The 27148-nt window shown below is 45.1% G+C and overlaps 1 protein-coding gene and 1 pseudogene across 1 annotated transcript; one reads left to right on the top strand and one right to left on the bottom strand.

The window, feature by feature from the left end:
• Positions 1-1103: 1103 nt before the first annotated feature.
• LOC109775513 (syntaxin-132-like) lies at positions 1104-9446 on the top strand (annotated as a pseudogene).
• A 22-nt stretch (positions 9447-9468) lies between these two features.
• On the bottom strand, positions 9469-10317 carry LOC109775516 (protein CHLORORESPIRATORY REDUCTION 42, chloroplastic). The gene is made up of 2 exons (XM_020334256.4): positions 9983-10317; positions 9469-9898 (listed from the first exon to the last, which is right to left on the bottom strand). Exons 1-2 carry the CDS (start codon positions 10243-10245, stop codon positions 9763-9765), a joined length of 399 nt encoding a protein of 132 aa, XP_020189845.1. The 5' UTR covers positions 10246-10317; the 3' UTR covers positions 9469-9762.
• Positions 10318-27148: the final 16831 nt, after the last annotated feature.

Below are 27148 nucleotides of genomic sequence, written 5' to 3' on the forward strand. Positions count from 1 at the left end.
GACTGCTTCGTGGCCGTCTCGGTGTAGGACTGCTGCTGATGGTAGTTGCTGGATTGGGTGGGATCCGAGTCTTCCACCTGCCTGTCCTCATAGCCCCCTCATCCTCCTTCGCCTTCGTCGTGGATGATGTCGAGCATCTCCCTGTCCAGGTCGTCGTACGTCGGCTCCCTCGCTCTAGGCATTGCAGCGAATAGCATGCGGGACCCATCTGCTCCCCGTCCGTCGTCCGCGCCCGGACAAGCTGCGACAAAGAATACTCAAAGAAGAGTGGCGTCACGTTAAAGTTGATGATGTAAGGCACCGTGTTGGCATGCCACGCGAGCAGATCATACGTCTGGGTACAAGAGCAGGCATTGTATTTACACGGTGAGTCATGTTCGAGCACGTGTTTCGTGTATTCTACAAGTTTAGTATCAAAGTGACCACCCGACGCAAGTTTAGGCACTCCAGTGTATTTACCCCTTTTTTCTTCAGCTTTTCCCAAAAGTGAATGCTTATACAATGTGAAGTAATTATCTCATGATTGTTAGATACGTTAACAAAAGAAATATATAATGCAGGGATAATTAGATGCCAAAACTATTTTCGAAAGTTCTCTTTTCCTTCTCCTAGAAGAATAACCATTTCCCATCATTTTATCTCAAAATAAGAAAAAGAAGAAAAGTCCATTTTACTACCCTGAACAAATTTGCTGGTTCACATTACCCCTGACATATATTTCTGCTCCCTTCACCCCCCTAAACAAACCCATACCGGTCAAAATCAGCCCCTGGGTGGTTTGCCTCTATTGACTGCTGATGTGGCACCAGTCAACGAAGTTTTGACCTTCGGGTGGGCCTCGGCTGAGATTTGCTGGACAACCTGTTGCGCTCCTTCCTTCCCGTCTCTTTCTCTTTCCTTCCTCTAAATGCCATGGTCGCCGCTCTGTTCTGCAGATCAGTGCTGCTGAGACCCACCGTGGCCACTCGAGACCACCATCACCGTTGGCCTCGAGCGCCCTCCACCTGGATCCCGCCGCCTTGCCGTAGATCTGCGTCCGTCATCGCCGTTCGTCGCCCAGCACCCGTCCCCGTCGGGCGCCTGCTTCGGATCCAGCGAGGACCATGCAGCCGCCGCTGTGCAAGCTCCTCTGCCTCGCCAGCGCCGAGGCCGATGGTGGGGCCGCTGGACGGTGGGGAGGTGCTGGAGGTCCGGAGGTGGCTGGTGGCAAGCTCCGGGTCGGAGCAGAAGTAGTGAAGCGACTGGCGGCGGAGCAGCGCTAGGAGTGAGAGGTCGTCGGCGTGGAGGGCTTCAGCAGCGACGCAACAGCGCGGTGGTGCTCAGACGCAGACGTGCACAGAGGAGGTCGGGATGTTTTCATGGCGGCTGCGGAGGTCCTAGCCTCCCGTCGACCAAAGGCGGCTGACCATGGGCGTGGAGGTGGCAGCAAGGGTTGGTGGGCTAACAGGGCGACGGTGTGGGTGAGCAGGTCGGGGGGGGGGGGGGGGGGGGGGGGGGGGGGGCAGCGAAGCAGGGAGGCGCTTCGGCAGTGGGGCGCGAGCAAGCGAGCCGAGGCACATGTTGGCGGCGAGGATCCGGCGTCCTGCAGGAAAAGGTGGAGGGAGCGGGAGAACCAGGGAGCAGGGCAGTGGTGCTTCGCCGCCGCCGGCGTACCGGCGACGGCCAGGACCAGTGTGATCGGGTGTTCACGCGGGATCGGGTTGGGCGCAGCTCCAGCTCCTCCCGGCGGCGACGACATAGGAAACAGGAGAAGGAGGACGACACTGGTCAAATACCGCCTTGACTTCTTCCACGGCAGCAAACCACCTAAGAAAACCCACCTAACACGATTTCTGACCGGTATAAGATTGTTTAGGGGTAAGGGAACTGTAAAAATGTCAGGAGATAATGTGAACCAGCAACTTCGTTCAGGATAGTAAAATGAGAGTTCCATTTCTGCCGCTAGAAGGTACTCCCTCCGGTCATTTTTAGTTCGCATATAAGATTTGTCTGAAGTCAAACTTCATAACTTTGACCAAGTTTATAAAAAAAAACCAACATTGAGAATGTGAAATCAACAACATTAAATGCGTCATGACTTTAGTTTTCATATTGTATAAATTTAGCATTGTACTCCCTCCATTCTAAAATAAGTGTCTTAGCCTTAGTATAATTTTGTATTAGAATTAGTATAAAGTTGAGACACTTATTATGGGATGGAGGGAGTAGATGTTAATATTTTTTTATATAAATATGGTCAAATTTTATGAAGTTTGACTTCAGACAATTCTTATGTGCAAAGTAAAAAGGACCGAGTAGCTGCAGATGAGTGAGAGACCCCGTCGAGTTATCAGTCTAACAAATCCACAGTGGGTCCGACCTGCCGCAGCAGACGAGACGTCCACCTTAACCCCAGCTTAAACCCCACTGGTTAAAGCATCTCCAACGGTACAACGGCCACCCCCCTCTATTTCTCTCCTCGCCGCCGTCTGCGCCCTTCCTCTCTCCCCGCCGCGCCTCCCGCTCCGCCGCCATGATCAACCTAGTAAGTCCCCTCTCTCCCTCTCCTCTGAACCCTTTGCCTCGCCGAGCGGCGGGGAGCCAGCACACGAGCTCGAGATCTGGGCGGGGGCTGCTCCCCGTGCCCAGGGAGCCCAGCCGGCGAGCAGTGAAACAATTGTAGGATTTTGCAGGAACCCTTGCGTGTCACATACTCTAAACATTCCGATTTTGCAGGATTCCTTTGAGCTTCCTCGGCGGGATTCCTCGAGAGATGGGGACGTTGAAATGACTTTGGACGTATGATAAGTTGTATGTACGCTGTATGTATCCCTATTGGGCCGGCCCAAGAAGGTGGCCGCAGTACCGGTCGCACCTACGGCAGCGATATAATAATCGCTAAAGAAGGAATAAAGAGTGACCTCACAACGATTCGAACTCTACGCCTCTAGCTCATAAAGTCCAGCTGCTAACCAGCTAAGCTGAGATGCGTTGTTGACAAATAAAGGGCGCGTCAATTTAAGAACTAACTACAACGGAGAATCCGGGTAGTTTTTGGACTTTTTATCTTGTCCTTGGAAAATCGTGAATTTTTTTACATGACTAATGTTTGAAAATCCAACAATTGTTTCAACAACTCTAACAAACTTTGAAAAAAAAATCATGTTTTTAGAAACAAGCCTTTTATGATTGGAACCATTTTTTAAAATCCTAAACATTTTCTGAAAACACGCTGACATTTTTGGAATTTACAGAACAAAACTTGTTAACGGGAGTATTTTCGAAATTCTGAACAATTTTTCAAAAGCGCGAACAATTTTTGAAATTCCCAATAATTTTTTGAGTTTTGAAAAAAAAATTCTAAACAGGAACATTGTGAATAGTTTTCACAAAACAATAACCTTTTCTGAAATAGACCATTTTCGATTGGATGGTGTTCGGGTAGGCCAAAAGGGTCCATATGAGAGCACGTTTTTTTCGCATCGTCAAATGACCCCAATAATTTTCCATGAACATATATAACCAATTCGAGACACCATGCCTACTTGTTTGAGTTTTCGAATTTTTCTGCATTTTCTGGAGTTTTCTCGGTGAAAAGCGACCAATAAATGGATGGAGGTGACCCAACTTGCATACGATGTCGAAAATCATTCAAACCTGACATGAATGCCTATCATGTGCATGCCCACCCGATAGAAAAAGTTGGAGTCATTTCATGCATGTCCAAAAATAAACCATGTTTAACAGTTGTTCCGGCATGCGAGAAGGGTCTGTATGAGAGTACGGGGACATTTTGTGAAATTCCAGATAAATTTTTATAATTTATATTGAAAAAAACTTAAATGGCCAGTTCAAGGCATCATGCCAAGTTGTTTGAGTTTTTGACAATTCTTGCATATTCTAGAGTTTTCTTGTTGAAAAATGGTCGGACGTGATGCAACTTGCATATTGTGTCGAAATTCGTTCAAACCTGGCATGGATCCCTACCATGGGCATGCTCACCTGCTAGCAAAACTTGGGGTCTTTTCATGCATGTCCAAAAATATACCATGTTCAATGGAGGGTGTTCAGGTAGGCCACACGGGTCCGTATGAGAGTAATTTTTTTGGCATCTTCAAATGATCCCAAATTTTCTCCACGAGCTTATATGATCAATTCAAGGCACAAACCCAAGTCGTTTATGTTTTTGACAATTCTTGTATTCTCTGGAGTTTTCTCAGATAAAATGACTGATAAATGGACAGACATCACGCAACGTGCATAAGGTGTCAGAATTCATTCAAACCTGACATGGATGGCTACCATTCGCATCCCCTCTGCTAGTAAAAATTGGTGTTATCCCAAGAATGTCCAAAACTAGACCATGTTCAATGAAAGATGTCAGTGTAGGCCCAAACAAAACGTGTCCAAAACTAGACCATGTTCAACGGAAGTTTTGGTGGCTCTTCATATTTCTTTAAAAGTGTTCAAAATGTTGTTCAAAAAAAAATCTTAACATTTTGAACTAACATATCTCCTTCATTTTTTCGAAATGTTCATGCTTTTAAAGAATGTTGTTCAATTTTTTTGAAAAATGTTCATGCTTTTATGCAAAATGGTTTTTTTCAAAATGTGTTCAAGTTGTTCAAAAATGTTGGATTTTGAAACATTATCCAATTTTTAAAAATTCATTCAGAATTTTCAACAAAAGTTCAAAAAATTGAAAAGGTGCCTGGATTTTACGTTTTTGTATTCTACCTTGGTGTTACTCCCTCCATTCGGTTTATTTGGTCCGAGAGCCAGCAAAACTCGTACTACCAATTTACCATGTTTATTATTCTAAAAAAAATGTACTACCATGTTTATTAGGGTGCTGCATAGTTTCTAAAAACAAGGCTGTTGCATTTAGGCACGCCACTTTATTCCCTTGATTCCAGCGTCTCTCCATGGAAGCTAGCGCATGGGGCTCTTTGATTGGATCAGGCAGTAGGCATTGCATGTACGGTTAGTTAATAGGCCTAATAAATAGCGGCAATTTGCCGCAAAAAAAATTTAATAGCGGCAATTAGCTAAGAGGTTTATTTCCAATTTCTCTGCCTGTGTAATTTTCTTGGTCTTCCAGTTTCGGCTGAATTCTTAATAGCGTACGCTCCTATTTATTCACAAACACTAGTCAGCTCGATTGGTGAGCCACTCAATTTTATGTGCAAGAGGTGCGTGGTTCGATTCTTAGCGGGTGCAGGCACTTATTTTGTGTGACTTTTTACATCTCGCGTCGCGGTCCCTACAGCCGTCACCTAATGGGCCGGCCCAGTAGAGGGTGCCTCACGGCGTATATGTTCAGGACTATTAGCCAAAAAAAAAAGTATATGTTCAGGATGTATTTTAAAAAAAGACAATCCTACCCTTTACTATGAAGAGGTATCAAGAAATCTCGTGCGTTGATGTGTTGGGGTTGTACCGAAGCAGAAGTGTTTTAATTTCCCTATTGCTGTTTCTGGTCCTTATGTTATGCTGACATCAATTCTCATATTAGTAATGATGGAATCTCGTGTGCCTTGATGAATTTATCAATGCCCCGCAGTTAAATATAATATATATACCTCACCTTTGCCTGCAGATTGCAAAGGAGGAATCAAAAGCAGTTGCAGGAGCAAGCGCCATGAAAGGTGAGAACTCATGTGCTTTAGCAGAGCCAAACCTTATCTGAAATGAGTGTGAACTCTCTTGAAAATTTCGCTATGCTTTTATAGTCACACACATCAATACATTTTTGTAGCAATTAATCAGTGAATGGAGAAAGATATTCATGAAGTGGGGAGAACTGCTCCTATGGCAAAAACAGAAGTTGATGAACTGGAAAAGATGTATGTTTTCACTTGACCTTGCTCGTGTCTGCTATTCTTTCCTAGATGTATCCGCATAAATAAAAAGATGGGCATGCTTATGGTTTGCTGCCTCCCTGTGCTACAGAGCGTGTCTAACTGGCAGAAACCTGGATGCGGGAAGGGGTCTGCGGTAGATCGATCAAGGGAACAGACTACTGGGTAAGTTTACTGTCAATTTGTGTTTTCAATCTCTTGCCTGCATGAATTAGTCGTTGTTCACTGTGCTTACTGATGTCTACAGAGCAGTGAAAAAGAAATTGAAGGAACGGATGGACGATTTTCAGGTATTGTTTTCCTCCAACTGGAGTGATGATTTTCTTGTTCTGTGAACTTGCGAAGTGGCCCGCGCAAATGTGCGGGCAACGCTGTAATGAATCTGATATATTCGAGCGTTTTTTTATCAGATGAAAGGTTGCTTACCATTAACGAAGTATCTTAATCATTATAAGTAGTAGTTAAGTACAGCCTCTTAATTCAGTTAATCCCATGTGAATATATGGTTTCAGTGCTCTTTATTGTACTCGCTCCATTTGTTAAAGACATCCCTAATCCACCAGGAATGGGTTTGATTGTTGTGTCTCATTAAACGAAATATGCTTTTAGTGGATGTGACGTTTCCGCCGATGGAAGACACATATGGTGACGCCACTGAGATCCGGTGCCTTGACTGAGCCAAGGCACCGGTGAACAGTGTGGTGCCTTGCCGACTTGGCCGTTGGATTGAAAACGGACAGGCAAGATCACGCACTGTAGATTATGTACTGTAGCTGGTCCTGTAGCACCGACCTGTGAAAGAACTCTGTAGCAGATTGTACTGTGGATGGTTCCTGTAGCAGTGCCCCTATTCATGTTCATCCGACCATTGATTCTCGATTTGACGGACATAAATGGAGGGCAAGGCACGACACTGTTCGCCGGTGCCTTGGCTCTGTCAAGGCACTGGATCTCAGTCCTGTCACTGTTCAGATCGTGTACCATGCATCCTTCCAAGGATTTTAATTCACTTGCTATATACATGGTAGGGAGCATTGTCAATGTTGAACGTTCCAAAAAAACTGCATACAAGTGAACTCAAATTGGTATCTTTCGGTCGTCTGCTCTTCACCTTCCAGATTCATGAGCAAAGAGAGTTGGGTAGTTCCAAATTTGTCGTCATCCTTCAGGGTCGTCGATGGTGAGGAGAGCCTCCACAGCAGCGAGCGGTCGCCATTCCTGCCATCTCCTCTTGACTTCTTCTCCAAATCCACCTCCTCTCATGTCTTAAATCTACCCGACTCCAGGGCATCGAATAATGAGAAGATTTATTCAGGCAATACACATACAATAATTGTACCTTTTATCTGTTAATATCATATCATTGCTAATAAGTTCATTAGTCATTGATTAACTGATTCCCAAAGTATTAAAACTTAACCTTGATTGTCCATGCATATCTTGTCCCTTGTAGAGAACTAATGCGCTTAACAATTAGCAGTTTAGGTGCGATATCTGTGGAATCTTGTAAAATAGAATTAGAGAGGTTAATATAACACATAATACATATTGTTTTATTTCTTAAGAAATAGCATGAGAGATGAAATAGATCAAGTTACCCAAACTCTTAGGCATCTACATTGCTGACTACTTGTTTACGATTGGTTGACAGCTGATGTGTAGCACGTATGCTTCCGTTGATTGCATCTCTGATCATAACAGAAGAGGACCATACTCATAGGCTGCACACTGATGTGCAGCACGTATGCATCCTTTGATTGCATCAGAGATCAAAGCAGAAAAAGGTTGCATCTTGCATGCATGATGGGATCCCGTGCACTACTCATGTATCAATGTACTATGTATCTTGCATCTCTACTGAATTACTGATTGACTCGATGATGCTGGACGAAGAAACCCTCTGTCCCGCAGACGATAATGATGGCGGCGGTCGAGGCCGTATGAGCCACGTGGAAGGCAAGATCGGGAAACTGCTACGGTCAAATAAGACAGGATTTGCCGCGGCAGGCGGATACTTTTTTTTTTGCAGCGGCCGCCGGAGATTTATGAGAGAGCGTGCAACAGAGATTTTTTGTTTCTCTTTCTTTCCAATCAGGGATGGAGAGGATAATGCTTTAGGTCAGATGCTTGCATGGCATAGGTGGGTAATTTCTTTAACTTTACATGTTACGGAGATCGAACGGCTAAAACTCCATCAGATGAAGGGCTGGTATTTTCTGATTAACGTGGGATTTTCTAGCTATTTTCTCTATTTTTGACCCATATTGTGTTTTTAGTATGTAATAATAATAATAGATAGAAGATAGATAGATAAATGTTCCCTCTAATGCCTAATAATCTTTAGATACACACAAAAAGTTAAAACCAGTTCCATGTTTCTATTTACTACTCGGCTATTTGATATGCCCACCCTCATAGAGCAGCGGGAAGAAACCACTCTGCTTCCCCATGTCTATGAGCCATCCTGGTATCCAGGATCCAGCTATATGAATTCTGAACATCTAGCTCTTCATAAGCAGTGGAAGTGGCTTCGTTGATGCTTCTATGTTATAAAAAGTAAAAGAAAGATACTACTGAACTGTGTTTTGCAAATTGTCCTCCTTTAGACTTTCATTAACTTTACAAGATTGTTTCTTGGCCATTATGGTAGATTGATAGTGTGCTATAAGCCTGATGTCTCTGAAGATAGAGTATATAATGTAATCTTGCAACTATGTGAGTGATACGGTGTTGTTACCCTCTGATGCAGGTATTGAGAGAAACAATCCGGCAGGAGTACTGGGAAGTTGTCGAAAGAAGGGTATTTACTGTAACTGGTAATCGCCCTGATGAAGAGGTATAATTGCAACTTTTTTTCCATGGTTAAATTTGTGCTTTGATTTGCCATGTTTTTTTCTTCTTCTATTGTTTATCTTACAGTGTGCCTCCTTTGTTACTTTGGAACCTGCAGACAATTGACGATTTAATCGAGACAGGGTGAAGCGAGCAAATTTTGAAAGATGCGGTTCAACAGCAGGGGAGAGGCCAGGTATATGAGTTATAACTTGGTCATTATTTGGACACTTGTGGGGAAATGCATCAAAATCTCATCAGTATAATCTTCCATCTTCCAGATATTGGATGCTGCTGCTGAGATACAGGCGCGGCATGATGCTGTAAGAGATCTAGAGAGCAGGCTTCTGGAGTTGCAGCAGGTTACCTTTCATTTGCATAAGCTCTTATACAATTTTATAGTTCACACCATGCATATGTGAATGGCAGGGGGGTAATATGTACCCCATTTCCTGGGCTTTGCCTTGTAGATATTCCTGGATATGGCAGTATTGGTTGAGTCTCAAGGAAACATGATCTATAGAGACACATGTAAGACCACTTCTGAAAACAGCTTGTTTCAAATAGCCTAACCGATTTTTATGAAGCAAGCTAACGAAATGTTGCTAACATTTGCACTGTCATGCCACTTTGTTTTTCCAAGGTTTCAAATGCTACTGATCACATACAGCAAGGTGTGGGTGCTCTCCAGAAGCAAAGAAGCTGCAGAAAAACTCGAGAAAGTGGTTAGCATCGTGGTCGGGATTAAACAGCCATGGAAGAAGTAACCCTTGAGCACAACCTGAAACCCAAGATCTCGGCAGAATATATATGGATATAGATACTGTTTTTCTGTGTGTGCAATCTGTGAGTTCTATGACCGATTCACACTCTTCTGTGGCTGCACCTATGTTCAACCAGACAAAGCCCCTGGAGGCTGCTGCTAATTCGTTTGTGCTTCGCGTGCTCCAGCTATTTTATCGGTGAAAGTGGCGAACGCGAAACCAAAATCTGCATCCTTGTTCCTGAATCCTGAATTCACTCATTGCAGTTTGTGCAGCATACTAACATGTACTAAGAATGTTTTGCTGTTTGTTGCTGGATCTGATGCTCATTCATCCTGGGGTTGATCGTCGCCGCCTTCGTCCTCGACGACCTCCAGGGGCATGAAGTGCTTCCCGTCTAGCAGGTACGTGCCGACGGCGAGCCGCACGGCCCAGACGTCCTTCGGCTTCCGCGCCATTATCCTGCGCAACGCCGCGGGGATGTCAGGCGTCAGAGGCATCACATATGCATTCAAGTGCTTGTATATAAGAGTGTAGGAGCGCTACCTCCCGACGTCGCCGCGCTTGACACGGCCGGCGTTCTGCCGGAGCGACGGCACCGACGCGGCGGTCTTGAGCATGGGCGGCTCCTCGGTGATGACAATCGGCGAGCCGACCTTCAGCTTCGCCTTCGAGGCGTCGGGGGCGTCGCGGTTCACGCACCGGACGGCTATGGCGGCGGGGCGTCGTCGGCCCGGAAATGCTGGGAATCGCGGCGGTGGGGCGTAGTAGGATGACGGATAAACAGCGGCAGCCGCTGGCCGTAGCATCCTGCCCTGCTGAAACGGGATAAAGATAAGATGCCTTGTGCTTGGAGAAATGCCTAAATGCACTCGGCGGCAGCTGGTCCGGGCAGATGCCCAGCTCTACTAGTTGGTCCACGCTAAGGTGGGGTCCACCGCAGCAGCAACAAATTATTTCGATACAATGCATGCAGGAGAAATCAGGAGAAAAATCACATGTAACTGGCTGGTGGACCAAGTCGGCTGACAGTTTGATTCCACCTGCTGCCCACGACCTAAATCAATCAAGCCCTCCATTTTATGAGAGCTTAGGGCAGGACCATCAAACCCCCCACAAGTGTATGGACCAAGCTGTTCGTATGCAATTTCTCATCCAATAGCATCCCGCATCAATCCGCAGACCAGTCCCGTCGTCCGTTTTTCCGCAAACCAGGGGCTTTGCAGGAATCCGAACGCTAGCAATGTAGGACTCTGACACCCTCGGTCCATCAAAAACCCTGCGCGAACCCCGTGTCCCTATCATTTTCTCTTTCTCTGGATCCGCTTTCTCTCTCGTCGAGGCCGCTGCTCTTCCACCCCCACCACCTGCCGAGCCCTTCTCGAAACTTCGTGACCTCGACTGCTACACCCGGTCTCCACGCCACTTGTCTCCCGCAGTCGGTCCAGACCTCTCGATCGTTCGCCGCGCAAGTACCATCCGCCCCTACGAGGTGACCACACCCAGCAAGTGTTTGGTGAAATGCCCGTGCTAATTTTTTTCCCTTCTTTGAAGCAATGGATTCAGACAGTGAGTACACAAACGAGCACAACTAGTACGTGGATTTAAAAAAAAAGACGAAAGTTTTAGGCAATAGGGTTGGATGGCCGACTAAGCATCACTGTTTGCGGACTGGTCTCCACCATTCCATGGAAGGATACGATGTCCAATTTAGAGGTCAAAGTTAGAGATGCCCTTAGGGCACCTCCAACAGCGTACATCAAAATGAACACACGAAATGTTTGCGGACATGTCTGGACAACGGGCAGGGGAGATGCCATCCCACTAGGTGCACCAGGTGCGCACCCTGTGTCCAGTGAAGAGATAAGATAGAAGTGAATGAAAGAAAGAATTGGGTTTGCGGTGGGGTCCAAGGCTTGTCCGTAGTGTGTCCGAACTGCCCCTCCATTTCTATGTTTGGTATTCGATTGGGAGATTTTGAACATTTGTTCGTATCCATAGACGATTGACGTACCTCATTGAATGACAAAAAGTGCCCGAACCATCGGGGTCGTACACTCATAAGCAATTTGGTGCATCCCATTGAAGATGCCCCAAGATACCACGAGAATACCTCATGTGTAGGGCCGCATTAAGGGCATCTCTAACGGCAACCCGCAAATTTCCTTCTGCATCCGGTCGCGGACAGGGGGACCAGTCCACAGAGACGGATGCGGGAGACCACCATCCAACGCTGCCCGCATACATTACAAACACTTTTTCAACAAACCGGATGAAATTCATGCAAACATGGGCGGATTTCATACAAACCGGATGACATTCATGCTAACACGGTAGATTTTCATTACATTTCGAACATCTAGAAAAAAACCTATCCTACGGCAGCGGCGCCCGGCGTCCAAGCCCGTGTTGTCCTCCATCCACCGTCTCCATGCGCACCGGCGATAAGACCCGTGAAGTGAATCCGCGGTCTCTGGTGAGGAAGAGTAGAACACGGGAGATGGACCGGCTCACATGGGACACAAGGCCCTTGCCACCTCCCGTGGCCTACTCATCCTTGGAGGAGCCCGTGACCTGTCTGTCACTGGTGGACGTGAGGTCGATGGAAATGGTGGCGTCGGCGCTGTCGGCGGTGCGTAGAAGGCGCATCTGGCGTTGTTCTCCTCCGCGAGCGCCTGCAGCTGCATGTACACAGCGGCCGCTTCCTGGCGAGTGGCGGCTTGAGCACGGACGGCATCATAGATGGCACACCGCTCCATGACGAAGTTGGCGTTCACCACGGCCATGGCCGCCACCGCCTCCTCTCTCGCGCGCTCGCTGTAGATCTGGCCTTCCGCCAGGCAGTGCTGCCCCAGGAGGAACAGGTTGCACCGCTATTGCTCATGCGCCTGCTGGAATGCCAAACAAAGGCGCCGACGCAGGCTGCACCTTCGCCGTGGTGGTGTTGTAGTTCTCCTGCGCCTGCTCCATGATGAAGCTGGGGTGCACAGGAGGCGCGGGAGCTGGGGTGGTGTCGTCGGAGCCCGTCTCCATCATGGTGTCATCCTCGTTGTTGGAGACCTCGTGCAAGCTGGCCTCGATCCGCCTGGCACGACGACTCTGCCAGGTGGTGGCAAGGGTGGCCAGCACGTGCTTCATCTCAATGGAAAGGCTCTCCCATAGAGCTTCGCTGCCTGCAGTGCAAGGGAGGAGGATGCAGAGCGGCTTGTGTTGTAGAGTGGAGTTAGTTAGGTGTGGCCGGCTTTAAATAGCGGATTCTAGTGAGGCCGGGTGTCCGGGTGCGTCAATGCGGCGCCGGGGTGGGTTTCTAGGCCGGCGAGCCTGCTTAATGGTGGCATACGAACGGACAGGGCATTGAATAGGCATGGTAGATATATGTCTCGTCTCGTCTAGTCACGCGTCTCTGGCATTGAACAGGCACATACACCGGAGACGCAATGCGGGTGACGCACTCGTCCAGCGCGCCACTTCAATGGCGGAGGCAGTGAGAGGTCGCGTCCGCCCGGAGCCGTCTTCAATGTTGAGCGACGTGCTCTAGAGCGGCATGAATGCGGGTAGCCGGCACCGGGTGCGAACGCGCGTGGGCGAGGAGGAGGGGGTTTATGTGGGCTAGGGCGGTCAGAAGCGGGATTGGGAGCGGTCCGGACTCCCGTAAAGCCACCCACGTTTGTCTCCGATTTGCAGGAGAAAGTACGTCGAGACCGCGCCGTGGACCGATACAGGACCGCGTTGGATGGCTTCCGCGGTCCGGACAGATACGGGAGGTTTGCGGGTCCACCATGACCCATCTCTAAATTATTGTCGTCTCTTCAATTTTTGTGTAGTTAGGGAAACTCCAACGTGCTTCACTAAAATAGACATCATCAAGTGTTGACGGACACGTTTCCACGTGTCCACGGATAATTGAATGAGAGCCTCTTCGGTCAATACCACAATGGCGATTAGGTGGCGTTGAGGCGTGGCGTCTTCAAGGAGTTTGGACTGTCACGCACCCCTCAAACCCAACCCATATCTAGGGCGAAAATGGGATGCCTAGGTGTGCCCGGATGCATCCGCCACATCAGACAGACGGGAGGGACCTACGCGGAAAGCCTCGTGTCCACCAGGCGCCTCCTTCGGTTTGGTGCAAACGCATTCATGGTGCCGGTCTGGTGTGCCGCCCGAGGGGCTAAATCCGGCTATATATATCGGATGATGGGAAACCCTAGCCTCGTCCCATTCTCCTTCTCTTCCTCCTATTCGTCGTCGTCGCCGCTGCTCTCTCCCTCTTGCACTTCCAATTCAAGCTCGTCGTCATTCGCCATGGTCCGACAGAAGATCACATATTACAAGATGCTCACGCCTGAAGATCGGGCGGAGATCAAAGCCGAGATACGCGCCACGAAGGAGGGACGCCACACCATCGAGCTTGCAACAATGGGGGGAGGAGAAGTTACCGGAAGTAGATGTGCTGGAGGAGGAGGAGCCAGTCGCAGAGGACGAGGATAGGACCATGGAAGAGTACGTCGAGGAGGCGTTGAGCATGGAGCCTGGCATCTTTGCCATGGTGGAGGCGGCTGCGGCATTTGAGGCGGAGCATACCGCCATCCTCAACTCGATTCAGTCCGAGTGGGAGGTGGCGGCCAACCGATGACGACGACGATGAGGGGAAGCCGGAGTTGTGGCCCGCCGCCAATGACCACGAAGCCGGTCCTTCCAATACGAGGGTCATCGACATCACCGATATTTAGCTTCTTTTGCTAATGTATGATTTAGTATGTAGATGAATTTTAGGTTGCATGTTGTAGTATGAAAATAGGAGTTCCGGTTTGAAGATTTTGGTTGTAGCGTCGGCCAAACGAGGGATGACCTGCTCATGTCTGCGGATTTATAGAGGGTCAAATTTGACATGTCTGACTGTAGATGCTCACACACGCCAACAAGTTTGAGGACCAAATGTGTATTTTTTCCTCGCAATTGGAGGCATATACTTCAGACATTTTACAATTCGAATTGGGATCTGGTAATGCCCGAATGTCACGTACGAGCACATGGCAAATCGATTTTTTATGGCAAGTTTAGTGATACGAGGATGACAACTTTAGTCGGAAAGTATAGTAACTTCATGCTTTTGTTTTTGTTTTGGATAGAAAAATATCGTGTGTGTCAACTAACTAGCCACGCTTATTGATGTCTACTACACAACCTTCTTCTTGTAGACGTTGTTGGGCCTCCAAGTGCAGAGGTTTGTAGGACAGCAACAAATTTTCCTCAAGTGGATGACCTAAGGTTTATCAATCTGTGGGAGGCGTAGGATGAAGATGGTATCTCTCAAACAACCCTGCACCAAATAGCAAAGAGTCTCTTGTGTCCCCAACACACCCAATACAATGGTAAATTGTATAGGTGCGCTAGTTTGACGAAGAGATGGTGATACAAGTGCAATATGGATGGTAGATATAGGTTTTTGTAATCTAAAAATATAAAAACAGCAAGGTAACTAATTATAAAAGTGAGCACAAACGGTATTGCAATGCTTCGAAACAAGGCCTAGGGTTCATACTTTCACTAGTGCAAGTTCTCTCAACAAGGATAACATAATTAGATCATATAACTATCCCTCAACATGCAACAAAGAGTCACTCCAAAGTCACTAATAGCGGAGAACAAACGAAGAGATTATTGTAGGGTACGAAACCACCTCAAAGTTATTCTTTCCGATCAATCCATTGGGCTATTCCTATAAGTGTCACAAACAGCCCTAGAGTTCGTAATAAAACAACACCTTAAGGCACAAATCAACCAAAACCCTAATGTCACCTAGATACTCCAATGTCACCTCAAGTATCCGCGGGTATGATTATACGATATGCATCACACAATCTCAGATTCATCTATTCAACCAACACAAAGAACTTCAAAGAGTGCCCCAAAGTTTCTACCGGAGAGTTAAGACGAAAACCTGTGCCAACCCCTATGCACAGATTCCCAAGGTCACGGAACCTGCAAGTTGATCACCAAAACATACATCAAGTGAATCAATAGAATACCCCATTATCACCACAGGTATCCCACGCAAGACATACATCAAGTGTTCTCAAATCCTTAAAGTCTCAATCCGATAAGATAACCTCAAAGGGAAAACTCAATTCATCACAAGGAGATAGAGGGGGGAGAAACATCATGAGATCCAACTATAGTAGCAAAGCTCGCGTTACATCAAGATCGTGCCACATCAAAAACACGAGAGAGAGAGAGAGAGAGAGAGAGAGAGATCAAACACATAGCTACTGGTACATACCCTCAGCCCCGAGGGTGAACTACTCCCTCCTCATCATGGAGAGCGCGGGGATGATGAAGATGGCCACCGGTGATGATTCCCCCCTCCGGCAGGGTGCCGGAACAGGGTCCTGATTGGTTTTTAGTGGTTACAGAGGATTGCGGCGGCGGAACTCCCGATCTAGGTTTCTTTTCGGGGGTTTATGTATTTATAGGAATTTTTGGCATCGGTCTCACATCGGGGGGGGGGGGGGGGTCTCCGAGTCATCCACGAGGTAGGGGGCGCGCCCAGGGGGGTAGGGCGCGCCCTCCACCCTTGTGGATGGCTCGGGACTCTTCTAGCCCAACTCTTTTCCTCCGGGGGCTTCTTTTGGTCCATAAAAATCATCAAAAATTGGCACGTCAATTGGACTTCGTTTGGTATTCCTTTTCTGTAGGACTCAAAAACAAGGAAAAAACAGAAACTGGCACTGGGCTCTAGGTTAATAGGTTAGTCCCAAAAATCATATAAAATAGCATATAAATGCATATAAAACATCCTAGATGGATAATATAATAGCATGGAACAATCGAAAATTATAGATACGTTGGAGACGTATCAAGCATCCCCAAGCTTAATTCCTTCTCATCCTCGAGTAGGTAAATGATAAAAACAGAATTTTTGATGTGGAATGCTACCTAACATATTTATCCATGTAATTCTCTTTATTGTGGCAAGAATATTCATATCCATAAGATTCAAAACAAAAGTTTAATATTGACATAAAAATAATAATACTTCAAGCATAATAACAGGGCAATTATGTCTTCTCAAAATAACATGGCCGAAGAAAGCTTATCCCTACAAAATCATATAGTCTGGCTATGCTTCATCTTCATCACACAAAATACTCCAATCATGCACAACCCTGATGACAAGCCAAGCAATTGTTTCATACTTTTGACATTCTCAAACCTTTTCAACTTTCACGCAATACATGAGCGTGAGCCATGGACATAGCACTATAGGTGGAATAGAAGGTGGTTGTGGAGAAGACAAAAAGAGGGAGATAGTCTCACATCAACTAGGCGTATCAACGGGCTATGGAGATGCCCATCAATAGATATCAATGTGAGTGAGTAGGGATTGCCATGCAACGGATGCACTAGAGCTATAAGTGTATGAAAGCTCAAAAAGAAACTAAGTGGGCGTGCATCCAACTTGCTTGCTCATGAAGACCTAGGGCATCTGAGGAAGCCCATCGTTGGAATATACAAGCCAAGTTCTATAATGAAAAATTCCCACTAGTATATGAAAGTGACAACATAGGAGACTCTTTATCATGAAGATCATGGTGCTACTTTGAAGCACAAGTGTGGTAAAAGGATAGTAGCATTTCCCCTTCTCTCTTTTTTCTCTCATTTTTTTGTTTTCCTTTTATTTGGGCCTTCTCTTTTTTTTATTTGGCCTTTCTGCCCCCCTTTTTTATTTCCTCACATGGGACAATGCTCTAATAATGAAGATCATCACACTTCTATTTACTTACAACTCAAAAAATTACAAATCGATACTAGAACAAAAATATGACTCTATATGAATGCCTCCGGCGGTGTACCGGGATGTGCAATGACTCATGAGTGACATGTATGAAAGAATTATGAATGGTGGCTTTGCCACAAATACGATGTCAACTACATGATCATGCAATGCAATATGACAATGATGGAACGTGTCATAATAAACGGAACGATGGAAAGTTGCATGGCAATATATCTCGGAATGGCTATGGAGATGCCATGATAGGTAGGTATGGCGGCTGTTTTGAGGAAGGATATGTGGTGGGTTTATGGTACCGGCGAAAGTGGCATGGTACTAGAGAGGCTAGCAATGGCGGAAAGGTGAGAGTGCGTATAATCCATGGAGTCAACATTAGTCATAAAGAACTCACATACTTATTGCAAAAATCTATTAGTCATCAAAACAAAGTACTACGCGCATGCTCCTAGGGGGATAGATTGGTAGGAAAAGACCATCACTCGTCCCCGACCGCCACTCATAAGGAAGACAATAAAAAAATATCTCATGCTCCAACTTCGTTACACAACGGTTCACCATACGTGCATGCTACGGGACTCACAAACTTAACACAAGTATTTATGAAATTCACAACTACTCACTAGCATGACTCTAATATTACCATCCTCATATCTCAAAACAATCCTAAACAATCAAACTTCTCATAGTGTCGTGGATTTGTCATGGCAGATGTCCTAGTGAGAGGACTTAGTCGTGAGGCCAACACATCTATGTGGTAGCTTGAGAGGGGTTGAGCGGAATCGAGAAACACAACACAAGACAAGGATTTAGATAGCTTCGGGCCCCGGAAAACATCATCCGGTAACAACCCTACATGCTGTTTGTGGCTAGGTCTCATTATCATCATGAGAGAGTCGCCGGTAAACCGGCTCTTTGTGTCCAGCCCTAGAGATTGTTTCTTCTTTCTTGTCCCTCTTTGGGGAGCCCTGCCCCTCCTTATATAAGTGGAAGGGGCGGGTTACATGTGGAGTCCTATTAGGATTAGGACTAGTCTACCTTCTAATACAAACCGGATACAAGTCCGGGTCTTAACTCCTTATAAGGTAAATATTCCTTATGCCTTTCCTCGTAAACCGGCCCACCATAGTATGAACCGGCCTTCTGGGCCTTGGGCCTTGTCATCCGTCTGGCCCGCCCGCCGGGTTACCAGTGAGTCGCCAAGTCCGGCCGGGTTATACTTCGTGCCGGGTTATGCCGCGGGGTATATCCCCGACATTAGCCCACAGTTTAATTTGGATTTATCCATGTTAAACTGATCTGCAACATAAACACAAGAACAAATTTGGCGGGTTGTGCTCTGGTTTAAATATTCTTATAAACCGGCACTTAATCATCCTTAAGTCCTTGTCATTTCTTCCTTCTAAAAAATCCAAGTCAATATACCAGCTTCATAATCAATTTGCTTGCAGAAGATATTTTGTAAATAAAGAATCCATTTGAATCGGCCTGCAATGCTCTGATTTGACAAAAATATTGGTCTTCAAATATTCAACTGATACCAGCCGGCTTGAAAATGTAGAACTTGCCGGTTTATCATTGCCAAAATTGCCGGGTTATAAAAACTGATGATCCCGGGTCATGACCGTTTATAGACACCGAGTTATGATTGTTGCCAATACCGGGTCACACAATTAATCTTCCTGATTTGCCCAAAACTGAGAATTTGAAGATGTTTCTCCTTTATATGCACATTACCTATAGCCCCCAAGTCTTAAGAGGAGAACATAGTGATAGCTTAATACTTGTTTCAATATAAATGTTGCAACCTTGAAGAAATCCAGATTGTTCATCTTAGTCACTAGTCACAACTTAATATTCCACATATGTAGCCCCCAAGTGCCGGGTTGTTATGCTTGCAGCAACCTGGGACTTGAAATTGCCTGATGCTCAAAAAACTTCAACCAGTGTAGCCCCCAAGGGCCGGGTCATTATGCAATAATGAGCTGGGACTTTATAAATATGATCATGTAGATTTGAACAGCAACGTGTAGCCCCCAAGGGCCGGCTCAGTAAGATAATATTGAGCTGGGACTTTGTAAATACTTCATTGAAAATAACATCATATGATGTAACCCCCATCATGGGGCTTGAACCCACGTCCACAAGGTTAAGAGCTTTGTGCTTTACCAACTGAGCAATAAACCTTTCAATATAATGGATTAAAGTTTGTGTACCTTAAATTTTTTGACAGAAGCAATTGGTAGCCCCCAAGGGCCGGCTCATTACACTGTGATGAGTCGGGTCTTCAATACGGTGAGCAAAAAAATGACTTTGCATTAGCTCGCAAGTGTCATGGTGCATGCTTGCAGCGACATGAGACTTGCATTCTTGATGTAATCTCAACTTGAATAATGTAGCCCCCAAGTGCCGGGTCATAAGCCTGCAGTGACTCGGGACTATTCCTTCAATTGTAGAATAAATCATATCCATCGATAATATAATAGCCATTGCGCTAAAGCGACTTTGAAAACCTTAATCATAATACTGGTTATTGATAACCATAATAAAATCCAGCCATGTTGGCTATTTGAAGATTTGAATAATATAATCCAATGATTTATAAGCGCATGATTCCAATGGCGCAATCCCAATATATACTGGCGACTTATAGTCCAAAGCCAGGCCGGGTTAATAAACACCGGATATTATCTCATCTCATACTGGCGACTTATAGTCCAAAGCCAGGCCGGGTTAATAAACGCCGGTGATTTATAATCATGCTTTATTCAACCTGTTTCTGCATACAACAAATTTAAAGTGTCCTGTGACATTGAATCACATCATTGGTTTACCAACTTTTTGTAGTAAGGGTGATAACCCTAATCATGAGTACTGATAACTCCTTCCATATTGTGCCGGTTTATGATAAAACTGTACCGTGTGGTGATAAACACCGGATTATCCATATATAACACTTGCGACCTATAGTCGAAACCAGACCAGGTTAATAAGCGCCGGATTATAACTGATCATGTACTGACAACTTGTAGTTGAAAGCCGAGCCGGGTTAATGAACGCCGGTTTATCAAAAACATTATAAATCTCATCAAAGGAGAAAAAACTTGGCAAATAAAAGCATATGAAAACTTGTAGTCGAGGCTTTTCACGGGCTGCCAGGCCCCAAATCGAGGCTTTTCATGGGCTGCCAGGCCACCGAGTTAAACCATTTTACAAAGCCTTTTAAGATGGACCTCAATCTTTAACCAATCGTCATCTTAACTTTGACAAGTTCAGGGTCTATGAGATTGACTTGTCAAGAGTTCGGCGGGTCATACCAGGTTTACCTGGACGGAGTGGCTTACTTAAAAAGGCAGGATACCCCAGAGTTTTAGGTGAATACACCTGGCTTCCAAGCCATGGCTTGATAGCCTATTACAAGTGTAGATTCTTTGTTCATTGCGAAGCAAAGAATCCCCAAGCAATATTTTGAGCTGTGCCCAGCGGGTGCCTATGTTTGAGTTGTGCTTTTGCAACACTCTCTTTGGCCCCTAAGTAATTTTCTTTTGGCCTTGGGCCGATCAAGAGGTGTAGCTATGGTTCGAATACAACCAAGCCCCCAAGTGATTTTCCTGGTGGCCTTGAGCCGATCAAGAGGTGTAGCTATGGTTCGAATACGACCAAGCCCCCAAGTGATTTTTATATATGGCTTTATAAGCCGGATCAATGGGTAAGCAGAACTCCGCTTTATAAATAGAATCCCCCACGTGATCAATAATATGATAATCCAATAAGGCAGGATACCCATGTTTGACCCGCGCATGATGGCAGCAGGTCCTCTTCGGCAACCTTTAACTTTTTGCAAGAGATAAATTCTTCTTGAACCGGATGTTAAACCGGATATTGAGAGCTTCAAAGCTTTATGGGAGACATCTTTCCCTTGAACCGGATTTTAAACCGAAATCTTCATTTTCAGCCGGAAATTTTCTGACGGCCTTTAAACTCGAACTTGCGAGAGATTAATTCTTTTTGAACCGGAAATTCTTAAACCGGATTTGAGAGCTTCAGAGCTTTGTGGGAGAACAGATTTCCCTTGAACCGGATTGTAAACCGGATATTTGAGAGCTTCAGTGAGACTGACTTCCCTTGAGTCGGATTTTAAACCGGAATCCTTTCTGATGACCTGGAACTTCTTCATTGAGCCGGGATTTTGTAAATGTCATATACATTCTAAGCCGGAAATTTTCTGACGGCGTTTAAATTTTCATCAATATAACAGTAGCCTCCGGGACCGGGTTATCTTTCCCTCCATCGTCCTGGGGTTCTTAAATTTGCTGCTGAGTCATGTCATTGTAGCCCCCGAGTCTCAAAGGTGACTCGAGGAGTTGGCTTGAGACTCTCCATATTTGACCGTGATATAAACCGGCATAACTTGTATATCATTGGTGTTGATAGCACGATATGAATCCACCAAAGGTTGAGGTGACCGCGGCGGGTTATAAATGATCCCGTATGAGCCGTGCCAGCAACTCAGCCAATGGTTCCTTCCAACTGGCGATTTGAAGTTTACCAAACTGTAGTGGTGGCGACTTGTGCGCCTGCCCATTGAGCCACCCAGTGTAGACGGCGATTGATAGTATATGATAATTTGCCTTCATTTTGTTGAAAGAAAACCGGGCTACCCAAGCTGTGACTTGCTCATACTCAATAAACAGCTCATGCAGACAGGTGCGGCCCGGTGTGTTGATGTAGACCGGGCCGTACGGGCGGCGGTTTGTGCGCGTCCATTCATCGGGTAATATGTTACAGACTATCGCCGGGCGGAATATTGTCAGCCCGTGCTCCATACCCATGGTATAAACCACATTTGTAGTGAATGATTGTCCTGTATATAAAAATACACAGATCAAAGTAATCGTTCTTTGACAAAAAATAACACGTGCTAATAAAATAGACTTTAGATGGATAGCACCTGATTCGTTTAGGCCGGAAATAACCCTCCATGAAGTTGATGATCACTAGGTGAAACTGAAATCACTCACGGGTGAGTCGGCCGCGGGAGCAGACAGATGAGTCGGCCCGGTGTTGTAAGCCGGTGCGGACGAGCAAGTTGTCCTCCGCGTTGTAAGCCGGCGCGGACGCGTGAACCGGCCGCGAGGGCGGACGGGCGAGTCATCCGTGGCGTTGTAAGGCGGTGCGGACGGGCGAGTCGGCCGGCGCGTTGATGTAAACCGGACTGCAATACGCGTGTCCGTGAAGCTGCGCGGCACAGCCGAACGTGCCTCTGCGGTATAATACCACCCCCTTTTCTTTTAATAGCTGTCATGCATAAAAATATTACAGGCCAGAGTAACTGTTGTCGGATGAATTAATATGTACTGATAAAATACATTGGAAAAATAACACCTGGTATTTTTTGCCGGATGAAGACGGATACTGGCGCTGGATAATGTATAGTGCTACTTTTGTTTTTGACAAAAGAATTGATTGGTTCTCTTGTCTTCAAGTGCCTGAGGTCTCTACGTGATGTATTTGGTTGTTCGTCAAATGCCAAATATTAGTAATCAGCACACATAGGAAGTACAGGTCTCAATCTCCTTGGGACTCGGACAGCCGCGTGTGAACAGGAAGACACAGCAGCAATCGGACATGTCCATTACACGGATTGAATCTGCAGTGAAATTCCTGATGGTCTCGGTAACCTGCGTATGATTGGAGTCTGCTAGTACCGGCCATGAATTAACTGTGGCATTGCTTTCTCTCCTCCACGTCATGTGTATACCATAGATTGGCTTGTCTTCTTATGCACAAAAGAAGGAGAATTTCTTTGGGAGTCCGTAGTGCACCCTCCAGAATTGCCTTGAGAAACGAGATTTGATTCCTGTGGGGTCTTCGGCTGGTTCTGCTTCATGATCAATGACCCGGCGGGGCTTGCGCGCTGTGGACACACTGGTCCTTCGCGTCCAGCGTTTTGAGCTGATGAATTTTTTCTTTTCTTTTTCTTGGAACATCCGCCGAGTAAATTGACCGTGCCTCGCGGGACTTGATCCGTATGACTGTTGTTTAATGGAAAGTAGACCCCCGCGGCCGCGCGTACAGAGGAAACCTTTAATCTCCTCAATATCACTTCCCGTAGATCAAAAATCTTTTTCTTCACGCCCATGATTTGTTGCAGTTGACTCCTGAATTTTGCCGGATCTGTTTAAGGTTGTACCATGCCGGGTTACCCTGCGCGATTGCTCTGTGCCGGCTCTTCTTCATCCGGCATATTGTGAGATTCTCGGTCCCTTGAAGTGATCCCTCCAAGAACTCAACACCACCGTGCCCAAGCCCCACGGTGGGCGCCAACTGTCGTGGATTTGTCACGGCAGATGTCCTAGTGAGAGGACTTAGTCGTGAGGCCAACACATCTATGTGGTAGCTTGAGAGGGGTTGAGCGGAATCGAGAAACGCAATACAAGACAAGGATTTAGACAGCTTCGGGCCCCGGAAAACATCATCCGGTAACAACCCTACATGCTGTTTGTGACTAGGTCTCATTATCATCATGAGAGAGTCGCCGGTAAGCCGGCTCTTTGTGTCAAGCCCTAGAGATTGTTTCTTCTTTCTTGTCCCTCTTTGGGGAGCCCTGCCCCTCCTTATATAAGTTGAAGGGGCGGGTTACATGTGGAGTCCTATTAGGATTAGGACTAGTCTACCTTCTAATACAAACCAGATACAAGTCCGGGTCTTAACTTCTTATAAGGTAAATATTCCTTATGCCTTTCCTTGTAAACCGGCCCACCATAGTATGAACCGGCCTTCTGGGCCTTGGGCCTTGTCATCCGTCTGGCCCGCCCGCCGGGTTACCAGTGAGTCGCCAAGTCCGGCCGGGTTATACTTCGTGCCGGGTTACGCCGCGGGGTATATCCCCGACACATAGTATTCAATGCACTTTATATGGAAGTTTTTATTATATCCCTCTTGGATGCCTATCATATTAGGACTAAATTCATAACCTAAGCAAATTACCATGTTGTTTAAGACTCTCAAAATAATATAAGTGAAGCATGAGAGTTCATCAATTTCTTCAAAATAAAACCACCGTCGTGCTCTAAAAAGATATAAGTGAAGCACTAGAGCAAATGACAAACTACTCCGAAAGATATAAGTAAAGATCAATGAGTAGTCGAATAATTATGCAACTATGTGAAGACTCTCTAACATTTAAGAATTTCAGATCTTGGGATATTATTCAAACAGAAAGCAAAACAAAATAAAACAAAATGACGCTCCAAGCAAAACACATATCATGTGGTGAATAAAAATATAGCTCCAAGTAAAGTTACCGATGAACGAAGACGAAAGATGGGATGCCATCCGGTGCATCCCCAAGCTTAGGCTCTTGGTTGTCCTTGCATATTACCTTGGGGTGCCTTGGTCTTCCCCAATCTTAGGCTCTTGCCACTCCTTATTCCATAGTCCATCGAATCTTTACCCAAAACTTGAAAACTTCACAACACAAAACTCAACAGAAAACTCGTAAGCTACATTAGTATAAGAAAATAAATCACCACTTTTGGTACTGTTGTGAACTCATTCTAAATTCATATTGGTGTAATATATACTGTATTCCAACTTCTCTATGGTTCATACCCTCCGATACTACTCATAGATTCATCAAAATAAGCAAACAACACATAGAAAACAGAATCTGTCAAAAACAGAACAGTCTGTAGTAATCTGTAACTCTCGAATACTTATGTAACTCCAAAAATTCTGAGATAATTGGTGGACGTGGGTAATTTGTCTATTAATCTTCTGAAAAACGAATCAACTTAAAATTACTCTTCTGTTAAAAATGACAATTATTCTCGTGAGCGCAAAGTTTTTGTTTTTTACAGCAAGATCGCATTAACTTTCACCCAAGTATTCCCAAAGGTTCTACTTGGCACTTTATTGAAACAACAGATATAAAACATGATTACTACAGTAGCTTAATCACGTGGACACACAAAAACAGTAGGGGTAAATATTGGGTTGTCTCCCAACAAGCGATTTTCTTTAGTGCCTTTCTAGCTAGGCATGATGATGACAATGATGCTCGCATAAAAGATAAGAATTGAAACATAACGGGAGCATCATGAAGCATATGACTAGCACGTTTAAGCCTAACCCACTTCCTATGCATAGGGATTTTATGAGAAAACAACTTATGGGAACAAGAATCAACTAGCATAGGAAGGCAAAACAAGCATAACTTCAAGATTTTCAATACATAGAGAGGAAACTTGATATTTTTGCAATTCCTACAAGCATATACTACTCCCTCATAATAATTTTCAGTAGCATCGTGAATGAATTCAACAATATAACTATCACATAAGCACTATTTTCATGATGCACAAGCATAGAATTTTTATTACACTCCACATAAGCAAATTTCTTCTCATGAATAGTAGTGGGAGCAAACTCAACAAAATAACTATCATGTGAGGCATAATCCAATTGAAAATTAAATTCAAGATGACAAGTTTCATGGTTACCATTATTGTTTATAGAATACATGTCATCACAATAATCATCATAGATAGCAACTTTGTTCTCATAATCAATTGGAACCTTTTCCGAAATAGTGGATTCATCACTAAATAAAGTCATGACCTCTCCAAATCCACTTCCATAATTACCACAATAAGATTCAACACCCTCCAAAAGAGTGGGATCATTACTTCCTAAAGTTGACACTTTTCCAAACCCACTTTCATCAATATAATCATCATAAATAGGAGGCATGCTATCATCAAAACAAATATTCTCATCAAAACTTGGGGGACTAAAAATATCATCTTCATCAAACATAGCATCCCCAAGCTTGTGGCTTTGCATATCATTAGCATCATGGATATTCAAGGAATTCATACTAACAACATTAAAATCAAGCTCATCATACAAAGATTTAGTGCCAAACATTCTAATGCATTCTTCTTCTAGCACTTGAGCACAATTTTCCTTTCCATCATTTTCACAAAAGACATTAAAAAGATGAAGCATATGAGGCACCCTCAATTCCATTTTTTTGTAGTTTTCTCTTATAGACTAAACAAGTGATAAAACAAGAAACTAAAAGATTCAATTGCAAGATCTAAAGATATACCTTCAAGCACTCACCTCCTGGGCAACGGTGCCAGAAAAGAGCTTAGTTGATGGGATGTTAGTGCCGCTTACCTAGCCTCCCCGGCAACGGCGCCAGAAAAGAGCTTGATGTCTACTACACAACCTTCTTCTTGTAGACGTTGTTGGGCCTCCAAGTGCAGAGGTTTGTAGGACAGCAACAAATTTCCCTCAAGTGGATGACCTAAGGTTTATCAATCTGTGGGAGGCGTAGGATGAAGATGGTATCTCTCAAACAACCCTGCAACCAAATAGCAAAGAGTCTCTTGTGTCCCCAACACACCCAATACAATGGTAAATTGTATAGGTGCGCTAGTTCGACGAAGAGATGGTGATACAAGTGCAATATGGATGGTAGATATAGGTTTTTGTAATCTAAAAATATAAAAACAGCAAGGTAACTAATTATAAAAGTGAGCACAAACGGTATTGCAATGCTTCGAAACAAGGCCTAGGGTTCATACTTTCACTAGTGCAAGTTCTCTCAACAAGGATAACATAATTAGATCATATAACTATCCCTCAACATGCAACAAAGAGTCACTCCAAAGTCACTAGTAGCGGAGAACAGACGAAGAGATTATTGTAGGGCACGAAACCACCTCAAAGTTATTCTTTCCGATCAATCCATTGGGCTATTCCTATAAGTGTCACAAACAGCCCTAGAGTTCGTAGTAAAATAACACCTTAAGACACAAATCAACCAAAACCCCAATGTCACCTAGATACTCCAATGTCACCTCAAGTATCCGCGGGTATGATTATACGATATGCATCACATGATCTCA

The sequence above is a fragment of the Aegilops tauschii genome, chromosome 7 (assembly GCF_002575655.3).
Source record: "Aegilops tauschii subsp. strangulata cultivar AL8/78 chromosome 7, Aet v6.0, whole genome shotgun sequence".
NCBI lineage: Eukaryota > Viridiplantae > Streptophyta > Magnoliopsida > Poales > Poaceae > Aegilops > Aegilops tauschii.

Bases quoted from the DNA above. Each gene is read 5' to 3' on its own strand.
- LOC109775516 (XM_020334256.4), bottom strand. From the start codon at position 10,245: ATGCTACGGCCAGCGGCTGCCGCTGTTTATCCGTCATCCTACTACGCC. The intron at 9,899-9,982 runs GTAGCGCTCCTA...GGCGTTGCGCAG, and splicing joins AAGCGCGGCGACGTCGGGAG to GATAATGGCGCGGAAGCCGA.